This window comes from Astyanax mexicanus, chromosome 1 (genome assembly GCF_023375975.1).
Source record: "Astyanax mexicanus isolate ESR-SI-001 chromosome 1, AstMex3_surface, whole genome shotgun sequence".
Classification (NCBI taxonomy): domain Eukaryota; kingdom Metazoa; phylum Chordata; class Actinopteri; order Characiformes; family Acestrorhamphidae; genus Astyanax; species Astyanax mexicanus.
The window spans coordinates 96829816-96848631 of NC_064408.1; the positions used below are offsets into that span (position 1 = coordinate 96829816).

The 18816-nt window shown below is 39.0% G+C and overlaps 1 protein-coding gene across 6 annotated transcripts in view; it reads right to left on the reverse strand.

The window, feature by feature from the left end:
* Positions 1-18816, reverse strand: part of rps6ka3b (ribosomal protein S6 kinase, polypeptide 3b) — a 69421-nt gene that overhangs the window by 15406 nt on the left and 35199 nt on the right. For 5 of the 6 annotated variants that reach the window (XM_007248954.4, XM_007248956.4, XM_007248953.4 and 2 more), the window contains 8 exons: positions 10386-10502; positions 8085-8166; positions 4369-4449; positions 4142-4221; positions 3517-3623; positions 2903-2940; positions 969-1111; positions 800-870 (listed from right to left, as the gene is read on the reverse strand). In XM_007248954.4, the coding sequence (XP_007249016.2) occupies positions 800-870; positions 969-1111; positions 2903-2940; positions 3517-3623; positions 4142-4221; positions 4369-4449; positions 8085-8166; positions 10386-10502 (719 nt within the window). Of the gene's footprint in view, positions 1-799; positions 871-968; positions 1112-2902; positions 2941-3516; positions 3624-4141; positions 4222-4368; positions 4450-8084; positions 8167-10385; positions 10503-12783; positions 12916-18816 lie in introns of those variants that run through there. The other variant, XM_007248958.4, reaches the window with a different exon arrangement.

Sequence of the window (18816 nt, forward strand, 5' to 3'; positions counted from 1 at the left end):
TACATTTCAAAGGGATAATTAATGCAATTAATAATGAAGCGCAATGATGAAGGGCAAGGATGAATGGCAATATGTTGCAATCATTACTAGATTATAAATCTTTGAAAACAGCTTTAGGAAAGTATTGTGGCTGTTAAGAGTATTGTGCTAACAATATAATATCAGTGGATCTGTAGTGATTCCCGTAGAGAAAAAGCTGTATGCTATATTGTTGCAAACCATATATTTGGTATTTTTTCTGAAATAATAGACTTTTCAAATTTCTGGGTGGTAAGTATGAGCAATATCGAAAAAAAAAACAGATATTCTGCGTGAATGTATTGCTTGTAGTAAAGAGTGAACATTTCCTCAACTGCAGCGTCATGACATAAGGCAATTCTTATCATCATATTACAGACCCTGCATTCTGGAGAGCTGCTGACAGCCCACTAAACCCCACTACCTCAGCTTATCCGCACACACACTCACACACACTCTCAGCGAGCCAGGGGGACCAGCAGCATTACTCACTGCTAGCTTATTCACATCAAGCCATTTCAGAAGCTAAAACCAGTGTGTTTTGAGTGGCTTTGCCTTTATTGCAGGTTTAGTGTAGGTTAAGTGTAGGGCGCTGGGGCTCAATAGCAATGTCAGCTGAACCGTGGCCACATTCTCCATTACTGCGCTGCTTTCCGGCCCGCTGCAGGCATTCAGCTGCTGCCTAAGCATCCCCCGAACCACTCAAGCTTAGCCTGGCGTTTAAAACACAATACAGGCCAAATCTTTCTCAGGGCAGCACAGATACAGTAACAGCACTCACTTAAGAATCATGGTCATGGTCTCCTTTCGGTCCTTGCCTTGGAATGGGAGTGTTCCAGTTAGCATTTCAAACTGGAGACAGAAAGAAACAGCAGGAACAATGAGGATCATGCGGACAGTATTTCTGCACCAGAGCCAGAGAAGACTGTCCAGAAAGTCCCGCCCCTTACCATAAGCACACCATACGACCACCAGTCAGCGCTGTGGGTGTGGCCTCTGCGGTTGACCACTTCTGGAGCCATGTACTCCACGGTGCCGCAGAAAGAGTAGGCTTTGTTCTCGTGGTCAATCGACTCCTTACTGAGCCCAAAATCTGAAACACACACACAAGGTTTGTCTGTACTATAAAATGGTCCATTGTACAGTAAATTACTCACTCGGATACTGACTGCGGAAGTGATAGGAAGCAGGGGTCATTGACTACAATTCAAATGCAGTCATTTTATTTGATGTAATGTTAAACTGTAAAAACCTAGTAATAATAATAAATATTACATATTTTCTTTAAAAGACTAAGCTTTTATATTTGTATGTATAGGGTTCATACACTTTTAAACCAATACATTTCAATGCCTTAAAGGCAAATTTTCATGACCATACAATTTTCAAAACTGTGCAGACATTGTGTGACAAATAAGCCAAAAATCAACTAAAACTATAATTGAAATTGATTACAGTAGGCCTAAAATGAATCTGATACACAATCTTTAAAAATAAAATGTGTTTCAGATCCTGAGAGCTCCGTTGTATAGGGTTAAATTACTGAATTAACTCTGAGCTGACGTATTTGTTAACTCAAAATAGATTTTCTCCATCAATAACCGAAATCACTTTGTAACCCAAATGAAAAAGATTTGTAGACCAAATTTCCATGACTTTTCCAAAACTTTCTGTGTATTTTTATTTTTCCAAAACTTATCCAGGCCTGGAAATTGCTATTTTTATGTTCCATGACTTTTTCAGGTTTTTCATGACTGCACGAACCCTGTATGTACCACTGAATGGTTTTTAATGAAGAAAAAAAATAGCAAATTTGGCCAAAACTATCATTAAGCAATGTCTCATACATTAGTCAGCATATTAGTCCGCATGGGTATGGTGTCATCAAGCCAAAATTATACAAAACGTGATAACTTAGATATTTCATAAATAGGTTTATTTATGGAAGAGTTAGTCATTTATTGAGTTGCAAATGTGTGACTCAAATAATAAGATAAGATCAAAACAAGCCTAGCAAACACAGAATCCGCATGAAAGAATTAACATTCATTAAAGAATTAAATCTTTGTCCTTTACTGAAAGTAATTCTGGGGCATTGCTATTAGTCCAATCATTGTTAAATATGAACACTAGGGGTAGGCGATATGGCCCTAAAATAATATCACGATATTTCATGGTATTTTCGCGATAACGATACTCTTGGCGATATGACAATGCAAAAAAATTATTTCAAAAATACACTGCAAGAAAAAAATACAATATAATATTGCACACGCCTAAGTGAGATATTAAAGAAATACAAGATTTTTTTCAGATTTGTAACAGAAGTCAATGATCCAGAATGTCATGATAGTAATAATAATGCACTTCAAATATCTCCATATATCCAGGATTAAAGTAAAATAAATGATACTGGACAGATTTAATCTTTCTTTAGTATATATATACTGGGAAATGGAATGGGTGATATGGCACTATTTTAGAGTATTATATCGTTCATGATATTTAAAAATTGTGACGATATTATCGCGTACGATACGATATGGCACACCCCTAATGAACACAATGTAAAAGTAACCGCTAGAATAACACTGTCAAAAAGTGAAATAAAAAAAAAGGTTTTGTATGAAAGTAATGTTATACACCGGTGCTGTAGGGTAGTGGCACCAGGGTTTACTGCTTTCACACACCCTCTGTAACTTTATTAATGAGCTAGTTACAGTAGCTGAAACAGGTGTGTTGAGGACAGAGAAAGCACCAAAATATGAGTGTGTCTCCTAGACCAGTGTTGAGTAACACTGCTGTAAGGAGAGATGCAGCAGCTACCCAGCATGGCAGCAGTTAGTGAGGACAGAAGTGAAAAGCAGCAACTGGAATCACAAACCTGTCAGCTTAATGTGGCCTTCCTCATCCAGCAGGATACTGAAACCACACAAATTATAAAGCATCAGTAAAGTACAGTATATGAAAAAGCTTCCGGAACCCACACAACCCCCCCACCACCATCAACACACACAGACACACACACACACAGACAGAGACAGACAGACGATCTTGCTGCATTCTTGTTTTAACTGTTTATATCTAGAGAGCCATAACTGCACAGACAGGCTTTATAGCACTCATCATTCACCTTGCCTTCCTCTCTACCACACATCAAAATGATTTAGTCCTGACCTTGGCTGATGGAGGAAAAGTGAGTGTGTGTGTGTGTGTGTGTGTGTGTGTGTGTACACGTGAGAGAAAGATTAGAAGAGAACAGAACAGGACTAAGTACAGCATGGAGCTTCAGGGACTGAATAACGCTGCCTCAAATCAAACTTCCAGCCATACAGAACAATTTACTGCATCATAAAATCTCACATTTCATTCTCATAAGTTTTCATAGATACAACATCACCAGAAAATGAGAATGTAGAACATTTTAAAACATCTTTTTTTACTCAGGTTCAGGAAAGTTTCCTCTCAGTAGTTAAAATGTGTTATGTGTTAATGTACTTCTCTGGTTTGAGGTCTCTGTAGATGATTCCCAGTCCATGCAGGTGGTCCAGTGCTAAAGCCAGTTCAGCCAGATAAAACTTCACATCCTCCTCTGTGAACATCACCTGAAGAACGAGCACACAAACTTTACTATGTGGAAAAAGACACAGAGACACACACAGAGGCACACAGAGATGCACACAGAGACGCACAGGGAGACGCACAGGGAGACGAACACAGAGACGCTAATAATAATCTGATGATTATTTTTTTAATTAGTAGATTGGTCAACATATTGATAAATTTGTATTATATCTGTTGTGTTTGGGCACATTGAGACACAGACTAAGTTGAGTGTAAGCTGTGTAATTGAGGGATTTACCCATCTCCCGTTTTTGTTCCCAGCACTTTGTGTAATGCTGTACTGTTACAAAAGATTAGTCGACAATGAAATTTGTAGTCAACAAATTTAAATAATCAACATTGTCAATTATATTGACTAAACGTTGCAGCCATAACAGACACACAGACACAGGCACACACGCAGGCACACGCACAGGCACACGCACATGCACAGACACACACAGGCACACACAGGCACACACACAGACACACACACAGAGTAAGTTCTGTCTATTGTCACCTCTTTTGACAGACGAGTGAAGAGATCGCCTCCTCTGAGAAAGTCTAAAATCAGATAAAGCTTTCCCTCTGTCTGGAATGCTGGAGAGATGGAGAGAGAGAGAGAGAGAGAGAGAGAGAGAGAGAGAGAGAGAGAGAGAGAGAGAGATGAACAGAACAAAAAGGAGCCAGAAAGCTAGAAATATTCTGAGCCACTGATCATTTAGACTGGATGTGTATGGAACTCACCATAGTGCAGCTTAACGATGAAGGGATGATTCACCTCCACCAGGATGTCTCGCTCCATCTTAGTTCTGACCCGATCCCGCACTGAAAACACACCATAGAGTTTTATACAGTGTTCATTTACATAAACTGTACATACACACACTATATCTACACCAACCTAATCAAAGTTTCTTCTGAAATCATAAGTAGTAAAAAACGAGTTTATCCTGTTTTTGTTGGAATAAATGTCTCTCCTGTCCAGGGAAGACTTTCTGCTAGAATCTGGAACACTGCTGTGAGGATTTGATTGCATTCAGGAACAACAGAGTTAAGAATGTCCGTCTGTTAAGAGCGTCTAAATGTCACTGTCTACAGCATAGCACAACGCATAGTTACATTTTTAGGGAGGTGCAAGTCAGGCTACGGCACAGGCTATGGTGTAGGGTATGCAGCTACATGTAGGGTAGCTTTTAATGAGGTCAAGACGTCACCTCACCTGATCCAATTCACCCCAAAAGTACTGGATGGAGCATTATCATTCCAGAAAACACCAGAGTTCTTTTGCTACACAGCTTAATGCTTGGGCATTTATACTCCTCAAGCCTACAGCTTGCATTAGGCGTACTTCCAGTTGGACCCCAGCACTGGGAGGCGAATGTGCTAACCACTAAGCCACCAATCTAATGTACAGGATTTGGGTGACTACTGATTTCTAGAGCATATTAGCACTGTTAGCATTGTAGCTCCATCACTAAGCTAAAAAAGCTGAATGTGGACACCCATATAGGCCTGTCACGATAGCACTTTTTTGTGGACGATATATCATCTCAGAAATTATTGCGATAAACAATATTATTGTCATTTAAAGACCATTTAAATTTAAATGTCACTGACTTTATGATAATAGTACAGTATAACAAAGCATTTATACCCTTTTAAATACAACAAAATCTTTAATAATTATAGTTTTCTTTACCTACTGCAGTCCACACTGTGGGTATATAGTTGCAGTTAGTAGATTTAGATTAGATTTAGATAGTATATTTTTTACAGCATGACAGGCTAAAATACTGTTTTTTGTTATATATGTGAACAAACATTTTAAATGTCCATTTATTGTTCGATAAGTCGATGATGTATTTATTGTGACAGGCCTACACCCATATATTGTGTTTTTATCCAATGTGAGTGAAGTTATTAAAATGTGAATTTTTGTTCGACCATTAGCTGTTAAACTCCACCACTTCTCAATGTCAGAAGCAGGTTGTTGGTCCTGTAGGATAGCACAGTTTTGCTTTGGCTTTCTTACAAAAACAGGATATTTCTGACCAGAGAATATATGAAAATAAATCACACACAGACACACACACACTCTTTTTCTAGTAAATCACTCCTAAATAACAACACTGCCCCTGCATACCCTTCTAGAGCCCTCATGTTCTGGCAAGCCACAATAACACAGATGGCACTGGATGACTAATTAAATAAAGGAGAGAAAAGAACATGCAGAGCGGAGAGAATCAGAGCCACGGTCCTTCTCCAAGACCACAGGGAGGGTTGGGGTGTGTGTTCGTGGATCAAGAGGATGTGCATGTGTGCTTCTAAAATGAGTCATCACTTTATTAGGTAACCTACCTTGTACCTACACTCCCTGGGCATTAATGGAAAATGACCACTGCTGAGCACATGTTATATAAATAGTGGACCATTCTCAAAAAGACAGAGATACCAACATGGCAGTGTCACGCATGTGTGTGTTTTGATGTTACACCTGTATCAGATACAGTGGTGTTGGATTTTACACACACTATGCAAACCAGAAACATCCAGTATACAGTGGATCTGGAGTCGGAAACAGTAGGGTAATGATAAATTAAGAGGGTGTTTGATTAGATACAAACAAACCCAAATCCATCAATCAAGCAGGCTGAGACCTCTTGGGGAGGTAGGTTTAAACTCTGGTGGAAGAAAAACACTTCAGAGGACCAAACAAACTCTAGCAGACAAAATTTACTAGCCATTCAAACAAACTCTAGAGGACCAATTAAACACTAGCCGACCAAATAGTAGTGCCAAGTAGACCAAACAAACTCCAGCAGACCACGTGGACACCATCTGAACAAACAAAACTCCCACCAGACCAAACAAACTCTAAATATTTAAGCAAACTCTAGCAGACCACATGGACACCTTTAGACCAAACGAAACTCCCAGTGGACCAAACAAACTCTAACCATTCAAGAAAATTCTAGAGGACCAAACCAACCCCGACTGGACTAAACAAACTTTAACCATTCAAGCATACTCTAGCAGACCAAACGACCTCCAGTGGACCAAACAAACTCTGACCATTCAAACAAACTCTAGCAGACCAAGTGGACATCATCATGCCAAATTAACCCCCAGTGGACCAAATAAACTCTAACCATTTAAACAAACTACAGGATCAAACAAAACACTAGCTGACCAAACGATCCTTCAGTAGACCAAACAAACTATGATCATTCAAACAAACTCTAGCAGACCAAGTGGACACCATCAGATCAAACAAAACTTTCTAGAGACTCAAACGAACACTAGTGGAATAAACAAACCCAGAGTACATCAAACAAACAAGTCTAGAATATCAAACAAACGTACAAGTGTGGTAGGTGTATCTGATAAAATGGCCAACAAATTAAATTACAAGTTAGGTTTACTTTACAAAGTATTTTTAACAGGAATTGTTTTCAATTTCTGAAGACCCAACAAACACTACCTGACCAAACAACCCTAAGTGGACCAAATAAACTAACCATTCAGACAAAATCTTGAGAACCAAACACACGCTAGCAGACCAAACCAAACCGCAAGTGTATCAAACACTAACCATGCAAACAACCTCTTGAGGATCAAACAAATACTAGTCCACAAAGGGTTTCAGTCCACTAGTGTTCGTTGATCCTCTAGAGTTTGTTTGCATGGTTAGTGTTTTTGTTAATCCCCTAAACAAACTCTAACCATTCAAACAAATTCAAGAGGCTTAAACAAAATATAAGCAGACTAAACACTTCTCCCGTGCACCAAACAAACTCTAGCAGACTAAACAAACCTCCAGCGGATCAAACTAATTTTAACCGTTCAAACTAATTTTAACCGTTCAAACTAATTTTAGCAGACCAAGTGGACACTAGTGGACCAAACAAAATCTAAAAATCTAACTATAAAGAATTAAACAAACTCAGACTAGCAGATCAATGTATATGCGCTGAGTGACTAATTAAACAGCACAGTATTAAGTAGTAAATAATAAACATACTTTATGTGGTAGGTGTTTCTGACAAAATGGCCAACAAATGAAGTTACAAGTTTTACTTTACAAAGTATATGTAACAGCAACCGTTTCTTCAGACAGCAGGTGGAGCTGAATTTAACACCTACACCGGCTTTGTGATACTGCTGCACTAAACCAACTCAGCCTAGAGGAGCCTTTTCTCAGGTTACTGAGAAAAACTGTTGTGATTTCATATTGATGCTGAAGTTAATGCAGAAGGTCAGCTCATGACTCACTCACACAAAATATATCTTAAAAAATAAAAACGCAAAAACATTCTGATTCAACCACAGGGCAACAGTTGAAACCATGGGAACTAGAACTTCAGTTCATGCAAACACTCACAGCTGCTTCCTCTTTTCAGCCAGTTCCTCCCCCACTCACACAGGTTCTCTCTCTCCTACCCAGAACCCCGTTCACCTACCTTTCAGTGTGGCTTTCTTCAGCACCTTCATTGCATAGAGCTGTCCTGCATCCGGCCCTGTTACCTTCTTTACTAGAAACACCTGCAGCAATGAGATACACACATGCATGCTCAGAGGGGAAAGGTGTACAATAGGATGATTTCTAATGCTTTCTAATTAAATACAGGTATCTCCAAAACTGTAATTTTACAGGAGAAAGGAAAAAAAACTTCTAAATTTTTAAAGGAAGTCAATGTAAAAACGATTCTACTGCAAGTCATTTTAAAGTATTTTTAATGGTTCATTCCTCACAGAATTGTGACCAACCAAAGAACAATAGCCAGATTCACATTATGTTAAAAAGTGAATAACAGCAGAAATTTAGATTTAGATGTTAAATTTGTAATCCACATATTGTTAATGTTACTCTACATTATGCTCACATGTCCTCCATAGTATTCCGCTTAGATGCATTATGGTGATGTGGTTTAATCATTCTTGTAGTAATTTACAGCACAATATTGTAGTTTTCAATACAATAAAAATAACAGATGTCTGATGACCTAACCAAAAGCTAAAATCTTATCCTAAACTACTACATGCTGCCATCATGCTACCTGCCTTTCTGTACAGAAAGGTTTGTGTACTGCAGATCATCCTGACAGGATCACTACTCTTTGAATAGTTAAAGATGTATAAGCATGAAACTGAAAGCCAGATTAAAAGTTTTGAAATCAGAAATAAATATCTGACAAAATGATAGTACAGAAGGTTTTTTTTTTTTTTAATTGTTCAAATGCAATTGTGCATTTTTTAAAAAAGTCTAAATGATTTCTGGGAACAGCTAAAAATGTAGCACACAGGAAGTGATATAAGAACTGAAGTCTTTCTGTGAAGCTGGGTCTGGCCCTACTAACACTGATGTTTTGACCAGCCCAGTGAACATCCCTATGCTGCATTAGAGTGTTAAACCTTGTTTGCTAGTAAATGATGAAATTATTCCTAGAAATAAAAAGAGACACTCCACAAGAAACATAATTAGTCATGGCTCTGATGTTTTAAGAGTAGATGAGTCGGTAGCTATAGCGACCATGGCTTAAAAAAGAAACTGTGTAATTTGAGTGATTATCTTCAGGAAAATGAATGACTGTGCACAAAAACAATTACTCTGTGTGATTGAGCTTTTTATATGTTTCTCAATTTTTATTTTTACACTAGCGCTGAATGTTTTTGACAGCAGGGGGAGGAACAACAAACATTAAGAAACAGACTGCCCTGCTCACAAGAACATTGTGTGTGTAAATTAGTAGGAGAAGAAAAAGTTCTTACTGTGATTAGATTTTCATTATATCACAGTTCTGACCCGGCAAGGTGATTGGCTTAGAGATGTTCTATGAGTGCCGTTATCAGCCGGTAATTCACTGTAACCAAAGCTCTCCATGTTTTACTCTGCCAGATACAGGTAACCTAGCAACGATGCAGCGCTTACAAGCCAAACAGTGCGGCTACAAACAGAGCCGTAATGGAACCATTTTAACTCGGCACTCGGCCTGTGGCTTCGTATCTTTGACCGTACCAATATTACATATTATAGCACTCCTTGTGTATTTTTATTGCACTCCCTCTCATGAATTTTCTTTTGGACAATTTTAAATGTTTTTCAAATTCCAATTTTTAAAGTGAGACATTTATATCCAGGAACCTTAGGACTTGTGTGTATCGTGTAAGGTTATGCATCATGCAGACCAGCATTTTAAAAGCATTAACAATCAATGAACCCCCTTTATTTGTAAGTGTGCAAAATTTGAAATGTTCCATTTTAAAATGTTCCAGAATGTCTATATTACAGCTGTAACAAAAAAACAGTGTAATCTTGCATAGTGAAAATACACAACATAATCTTGTTGATTATTATTTTTTGTCTCCAAAAAACTACTCCATACATACTACTGCAAGTGTAGTCACGTGACACTACTCCATACATACTACTGTATGTGTAGTCACGTGACACTACTCCAAACATACTAGTGCATGTGTAGTCACGTGACACTACTCCATACATACTACTGCATGTGTAGTCACGTGACACTACTCCATGAAGTCTTCAACATGAAGGAGAATTCATACACTGAACAAACTGAGCAACCTGAGCAGCTAAAGAACTAAAGAAAAATGCTGTATCCTTCATTCATCATACTAAGTATTCATTAATCGTAAGAGAAATTAAGTTTAAAATTATTAAGTAGTATGTTTCGTACTTGTAATTTACTTTGAGAATTTACATGTACTAGAATATATAGACGCACAAAAAGAGAACACACCTTTCCAAAGGAGCCCTGACCCAGGACTTTGCGAAGCTCGAACTGTCGTGGATCGGCTTTCTCTGAGCCTTCTTTAACATGATGTGTGATGCTGATCTCCTTGACTGGCACTTCATCCTGAGAGAGAGAGAAAAGAGAGATAATGAGTATAGACACTCACTCTAACACTGGTTACTTGGTTCAAATGTGTACATAATTACCACCCAAACTAAGTACATATAACACACTTTATTGACTCTTACTAGAATTATGTTATGAGGGGCATATTAAATGTGTGGGAATGATGCACCCATGATCTACATAGTGCATCATCCAAGGTACAAAAACAACATTTTTGTTACGCAGATAAAAGGCACCAGTACAGAGAGAGTAGCAATTTGAACTGTTCTGACTATAAAGCATTAGGAATTGAATCTACAGAGCTAAAGATAAAACCGAGGTCTCAGTCAAGTAGCTGTTTACATCTGAACCTCAATTTGTGCCCATTTAGTTATTTCTAATAAGGCAGTTTCAATGACTTTTCACATTTTCATGATTCAGTCAATGCAATATGAATAATGTCAGAGTGGATTCATATGAAAGGCTCCTGTAGAGAAAAGACGAATGACTCACAGCAGTGTTAAACAAAGGCTAAAAGGCTAAAGTTACCTCAGAGAAGCTATTACATGTAATAACACTGCTTTTATTTGAGCAGGTTTTGAAATATTCAATTCTGGTGGATGAATCATATGCAGAGTGCTGTAAACAAAACAGCCCATAAAAATGAAAGTTTCACCACAAATTTAGCATCAACATCAACACATTCTTAAAGTAATCCAGGTCTACAAAGAGAAAACTCATTCCAGGGTTTTAAAAACTCCTAGACAAATAAAACGAAAACCTTTAATGAAATGTTGATTTCTAGACCCAAAAAAACTATCGATTCATTGGTCTTTTCTGAAAGAATGTTGCAAAAAGAGTTGCACCCAGAAGGAAGTCTAGTATTGCAATTTGGGATCAAGATAAAGACTATATGTGGAAACTCTTGTTTATAATAGCATCTCTCACATTTTCAGTCAGGGACACATGCGGTGATGCAGCTGGCCACGGCATAGTCTCTGTGTCTTCAAAGCAAGCTCTTGAGATTACAGCAGTATGTGAAAGAACATTGACCTGTTGGAATAGCTCACCAAAGTGTGCATTCAGAAAAGGTAAGGTCACTAGTTGCAGAACCCCATTAATGTAACATTGGGCTGTCAAAGTTCCTGTAATGGAGACCAAAGGTGATCTGGCATCTTGTGAACATATGAAACATGTGAAAACAAACTGCTGATCCACATATGGATTTGTTAGTCATCTCCACTAAAGCTCTATCCAGACGGGATTCATTTCTCAGAGCGATTTCTGTGAAAAATATTTCACACTTCTACTCAGTGATAAAACTCTTGCATCCGGACAGCAATTAAAAAGAGGAGAAACAGAGAGTTTCTTTGCTGTTTCAGTCACGTGACATCGCATTCAGTAGCTCCTCCAATTCCACTTGCTGTTGTGTTTACGTGGATCTCTCTGGAAACGCACACTTAAAGTATAATTATGGTATGTTACAGTGGATTAATAGCTATTTTATCAAACGCGAGGTGACGAAACTCAGAAATGTCGATCTGGACAGGACTAAAATTACCGGAGGACCACGGAGTTCAGCAAAAAAACATTAGGTAATTCAGCCTGTAATTTTCTCAGAGGATGTCTTAATCATACATAATCATTCCAGACTGGAATAAAATCACAGAGGACCCCGCATAAAAAAGAAAATTACCCCAGGACCCGCTAAGAAACTAATCCCGTCCAGATAGGGCTTTAGACAAAAGCAAGACTCGTCACTGAATCAATCCATGGCGGTCTGGCATCACTACACACCAAGTTTCATCTCTGTTGATTGATTCCTTCTGGATGCAACATTTGTTTTTTTGACAATGAGTTCATGTATTAAAAGCATCAAATTTCCTAGTTTAAATCAGTAAGTTCATTTATAATGAACCATTTTACATCAACTTGCTGTGAATCACTTTGTTGACACCTTCAAAAATAAATTTAGCTGAGAATTTTGAAAAAGTAAAAGAATTCCACTTCCAAGTCTTCCATGTTCATTTAATGAGGATCCTCACAAACAGCTCAAAAACATCGTAAAAGCGATCTATCCGATCTTCTTTCCATGCATTATAGCTACTGTTATGACAACATGACGCATCAGCCTGTGTTCTGAGCTATAAAAATCCAAATGCTCCAAAAGCTCTTCGTCCAAATCCCCCACGCACGGTCAGCCGGTCACGGAAAGAGACTACAGCTCCTATCTCCTGAAACCATGTACTGCATGCATGTCCTGAAGTAGTAAAATAAACCCCAAACCGCTCAGTCTCACCCACGGCACGCACATCACAGCACTGTCCCGCGCTATCCCACTCGCTCTCTGGGCTGCCGGGGGACTCCAGGCCCTGCTCCATGGGTCAGCGAGGGGTCAAACCCCGACCAGCCCCACTGGAGCACCTGCCGGACCACTGGGCTGCTGGGCGAGGGAGCAAGAAAGAAAGCAAAAAGAGTGCAAGAGAGAGAAAAGAGATAAGGAGAGTGAGTGTGAGTGAGCACCACTCTGCACAAAGCCCATGTGACGGACAGCTTCCTACACGGTTGCCATGACACCGCCCCCAATCCTCCTGCTCCATCACAGCATCAGTGGGCGTGGAGGAGAGTGACTAAAGAGCTGGCGCCCGGGCTCTAGTTCAGTACCTCTCTCTTTCTATCTCTCCATCTATCTCTCTTTCTACCTCTCTCTCACCCATCTTCCTCGCAGTATGCGATGATGTCACTGCACGTTGGCGTGTTGACAAAGTGCCTTTCATCAAACTGCTGGAAGTTTCCCAGCACACACCGCTCTCTCTCTCTCTCTCTCGCGCGCACTAGTCAACGTTCTCCCTCCACACGCTCAGAATGAAAACAACACTGGAAGCACAGAGTCATGCGGTCAGACACAAACGGACAGTGGCGTTTACAGGTATAAACATCTACACACCAGCTCCGGCCGGCAACAAGTACAAACAGGCCTCAGGACAACAACCTGCAGTCATCAAAACCACATACAAGATCCTATAGATTACCCCAAACTAGTGCTGAGCATTCAGACTTGTTTTGATGTTCAGGGGAAAACTAATATATACTCAGCTAAAGAGGAAGCTATTGATTTTTCTTCTGCATAATTTAGTCTCTGAGATGAACACTCTTCTCTTCATTAGGAACACTATGCTGAAGCCAGATATTCTGAGTCTTTCTGTGCTCTGTGAACAGATTCAAATCTTCAAGTCATGGATTCCACAACATATTTGTTTGAGATTTTTTACTTCAAAGTAGCCTTGTTTAAAAATGTATTATCTTATTTTATTTTTAAGCAATAATAAATCAACTCTATGGTAGCAATGAATTTCTACCACAAGTCTAAAATCCAAAAACGCCCATTTTCCCTATTTTCTCCCCAATTTACACGGCCAATTATATAATAATATAATAATATATATAATAAAACAGAGAAAGCAAAGCCAATGGCAAGCTACATGAACAGGATTCGAACCTGTGATCTCCTGATCACAGCAGTAGCTCTTAGCCCGCTGGAGCACAAAGAGCCCGCCAAAGCAAATCTTAATACAGATTTGTTACCTTACTAGAAATGTTGGTTATTTATACCTTACTGGAGTAATTCGTTTTTAGACAACTTTTTACTTCTAATCTCATTTTCACAGTTCTCTGTACTTTGTACTCCTTACATTAAAAAAAAGGCTTTTAACTCCTATTTCATTTCAACTTGTTTTCAAGCTAAAAAAAGCTGTTTTCTGGCTTTTAGAAAAATGTGTTTGGGGAGAGGTTGGCTAAGCATTTGTACTTTAACTTATATACTGTAAGTAGTCTTAAAAACAGTACTTTTACACTTTAACTTAAGTAAACATTTGAGTTGATACTTTAAATTCTACAGAAGTATTTTAAACCCTAGTATTGATATTTCTACGAGTATTGAAGGTGAACACTTTCGACACCTTTGGATCATGGGGCATTTGTCATGGGAACTGGCATCATGTCACATGACTTTTGCCATGTCCCGTGGAAGGTAAAGAATGCGGCACAGACCTTTTGAGATATCAGCGTCGCTTATCTGTTCACATGGACACGTCTTGTCAAATGCTGCCTATCAATGGTAATGAATATCACAATCATTACTACTCCTAGCACTTCTTTTATAATGTATTCCTGACACACATGAGACACTTGAGGAGTGCCTACAAAACATCTGATATCAATCTGGCACTCCCAATCAGGTCTCACTCCAACTCTGAAAATTCACATCACCTTATCATAAGCATGCTGGCCAGTTTCTAAAAAAAAGTCACTTACAGTAACACCTCCCAACTTATACAGTTGAAACTGTTCCCAAGCTGTCTTTTGAGGTAACACTTAATGATCAAATACCATCACATACCCCTCTCAGAGGCTGTATGTTGGTACAAATCAGATACTTAAACCAAGTAAACCAGTGCTATCTGATACTAACAAGCTTCTGCTACGCAGACCTCATATTATTTATTATATCACAATTAGTTCTAACCCTGCAATGTGATTGGCTGAGAGGCGTTCTATGAGTGCCGTTATCAGCCAGTAATGCACCATAAGCAAAGCTCTCCAATCCATGTATCACTTCGCCGCCTACAGGTAACCTAGCAACCTAGCTACAAACAGAGCAGCAATGGAACTATTTTAACTTGCTGAGTTTGAATTTTCTTGTCCTCTTTAACTCAACATTTTATAAACAGTGATAATGGAACTGTGGAATTTTCGCAATAATACACTCGAGCTTCGTGCTATAACGTGTAATATTACAGGTTATAACACTCCCTCTCATGTATTATTCCCCTAAAATTGTTATGTAGTACCTGGGCATCCCAGTGAGAGTCTGGAGAAGTGGGAGAGCAGCTCTGACTTGGATCCCTCAGCACAGCCAGCATGATGCCATGAGGGGAGGAACTCCCTTAGGCCTGAACCCACTCACCAGAGTACTGGAGGTCACTGCTTATTCTACCGGAGAGCACAATAGTTCTCAGTCACTCCTGTGTAGTAAACTTCAGTCCATGGAAGAGAGAAAGTCCACAAATCAAATCTTGTGAAAAACTAAATTCCAACAGACGAGAAAAAGCAACATGTGTCTGCTCGCCGTTTAGGATGATTACATTTCCACATGGAAACAAAGCAAAGACAGATCGGACTCGCTAATAAACTGCAGGTTGTTCTTCAATGTAGTCCAGAATTTAGCGATGCGCTGCAGCATTTGCACCTCCAAATTTCACACAGAATCTTCTACCTCACTGAGGACAGATTACAGACATCAAGGGAGGAGAGAAGGAGCGAGGGAGGGAAGAAAGAAAGGATGAGAGGAAGCAGTACGGCATCATCTTACACGCCCCCACCACCACCACCGCCGCAGTCACCACCACCACCGCCACCGCCACCGTCACCACCACCACCACCACCATCATCATCCTGCTCCTCCCCAAGACTCTCACTGAGCAGAATTCACGCCTCGTCTTAATCACACCCGGAATGGAAACTAATGCCTCAGTATGAAAATGAAGTTTCAACACTTGCAGGTCCAACTCGGTGTGGAAAGAAGAGCTGAGGTTAATGGATGCCACTTAACCGCCTGTAAAGTGCAGATCTCTTCACCTACACAGGTCCTTCACGTTAATTACATTACCTCTGGGTCAACTCTGAATTAACCTCCTTAAATTGCAGCCTAGGTTTATAATTATAATTATAATTATAATTAATCATACTGCAAAATGCATACTGCATTTTTTTTTTTTGTGACAACACTTTTAAAGGCTTCCAATATAGGGAGTCCACAACATTGTGCAAGCACGAAGTTTAAGGTCAGTTTAAGTGATTACCTGATGAAATAAGAGAGGTTTAAAAAAAAAAAAAAAACTTTGTTTTGACACCAAGGGCTTGTGAAATCTTCCTTGCTGTTGCTCATCTCTGTAAAATGTCGCAAAGAAATGTCATAAAGAATGGAACTTGGATAAGGCAGTGGCCTTTTGATTTCTGCCATAAAAATGATTGAATCCTTATAAAGGTAGCTGGTAAATATGCAATATGTTGAAATTATATCGTATTGTGATGTACAGGGGTTGGACAATGAAACTGCACTCAACATTATGGGTGACATACCAGAGTTCAAAAGAGGACAAATTGTTGGTGCACGCCTTGCTGGCGCATCCGTGACCAAGACAGCTAGTCTTTGTGATGTATCAAGAGCCACGGTATCCAGGGTAATGTCAGCATTCCATCAAGAAGGACAAACCACATCCAACAGGATTAACTGTGGACGCACAGAGAGACACGTGACTGCCTATATTTAAATAAGGGGGGTATTATATACATTGATTTTAGGCATAATAGTTGCTTTAAAACATTTTATAGCAAATACTGTTGCTGCTATGATACGTTTTTAAAAGATATCTATGTATCTACAGAAGTGTGAACTGAAGTGTGGGCCACATGCAGAACACTGCAGCTTAAGGGGACATTTACACTTTGCTTTACAACCAGCAGGGCCTTGTGTTCAAGTCTCTGCAAACTCAAACGGACAGGAAACACAGTTTAAGTCAGCGGGTGCCACTTAATCCTAGACTGCTGTCTGTTTGAGGGACAGTGACTGTACTCCCGGTGGAAATAGTGTGTGTACGCTTGTCTCTGTGTGTAAGTGCGTGTCTGTGTGTGTGTGTGTACGCACTGGTATTTCAGAAGCTGTGACTCAGCCCACAGATGGTGGCGATCCAGGATGTTCACGTCCCACCTCTTAATCACAGGATTAAAGAACACCTGTGCTGCAGACAGCACCCAGCAGCCGCCAGCAGCAGCAAAGCTAATCTGCCTTCTCATCTAAAGACACTGGACATTCAATATTGGAGTTATACAACTCCAGGGGTTGACAGAGGTTTTCCAACACTGTACGTATATGTGTGTGTGTGTGTGTGTTTGCGCGTGTGTTTACTGATAAGAAAACTTTGTTATTGTTATTAATATCTCACTTTAAGCTAAAATTCTCAATTTGTCACTTTTAATTTTATTAGACATTATGCACTGCAATTTGCAAATTACTGAGATGATTAATTGAGTGAGTAGTCAGTGTGAAAAGTCAAAGCAATCAAGATAAAAAAAAAAACAACAACAAAAAAACAACAACAACAATAAAATAAAACCAAGGCCTTATTTGGGCTTGCCCAAAGAACAACACCAATATCAAGGAATTTTAAAGTGAGATCACCAGTAATTGGTTATATTAGTCGCAAGGTAATCTTTCAATCATTATTTTTGATTTATCAAGTGAACAAAGTTGTAAAAAAAAAAAGGGCCAACCAATTTAAACTAAAACTTTATTTTCAGGGCTGAAAATAAGTGTAAGCATATCCTTATTAAGGCTAAAATACATTAATCAGTAAAAAAAACTTTTATAACTTTTATAAACTATTACTAACTATTTAAGCAATTATTTTGACAATTAATCAAATATTTATAGATGCAAAACAAGATAAAAGAATAAAAATGGCATTATTCATACCTGACTGCAAAACACCACCAACATTAAGAAATTAACATTTTTATGAATCAGTGAAAAAAAGATTATATATTAAAAGATGATTATCTGAGTAGCTCCATCATTACTAAATCTTAGCAATTAAGTAATCAAACAATTATTTTGATGATTAATCCAGTAATAAAAGCTGTCCAATTCAAAGTCTTTCAACATATTCTAATTCTTTAATGAAAAAGATTTCAAAAAATGTAGGTAAATTACATTTCTATTCAATAAAAAGAAGGACATTGGGCTGCTTTATTTTAAAAAATTAAATATTCAAATCTTCAAATGGCTTAAGGTTTTTTTTTCATTGTGACAAACTTAATCCAGCACAGTTCCAGGGGTTGGCTGAGGTATTCCGGCACAACTATGTGTGTGTGTGTGTGTGTGTGTGTGTGTGGTGTAAGAGCCAGAGAGAGCGAGAGATGATTTTGCATTCTATGAATGTTCGGAGAGTCAGCGTGAGTGGGGCTCTGGAGTGTGTGTGTATGTGTGTCTATATGTGTGCGTTTGAAGTATGCCGTGGAGAGCTAGTTGTAGGGCTGAAGAGCCGTAGGGCTCATGAGTGTGTGATCTCTGCATCGAGGTTTCCTCTCTTCAGCAGAGCGCTGGAGAGATGCCATACGAACCTCGATGATATAAATGAGGCTGCAGTAGCTCTGCATCCACTATGGAATTCACACCAAAACAACCAGCAGCAATTAAACAGCGATAACTGGAACTCATGGTGTCAGCGGCGGTGACCGGAATGCAAAACAGATGAGATAAAAGACATTCAGA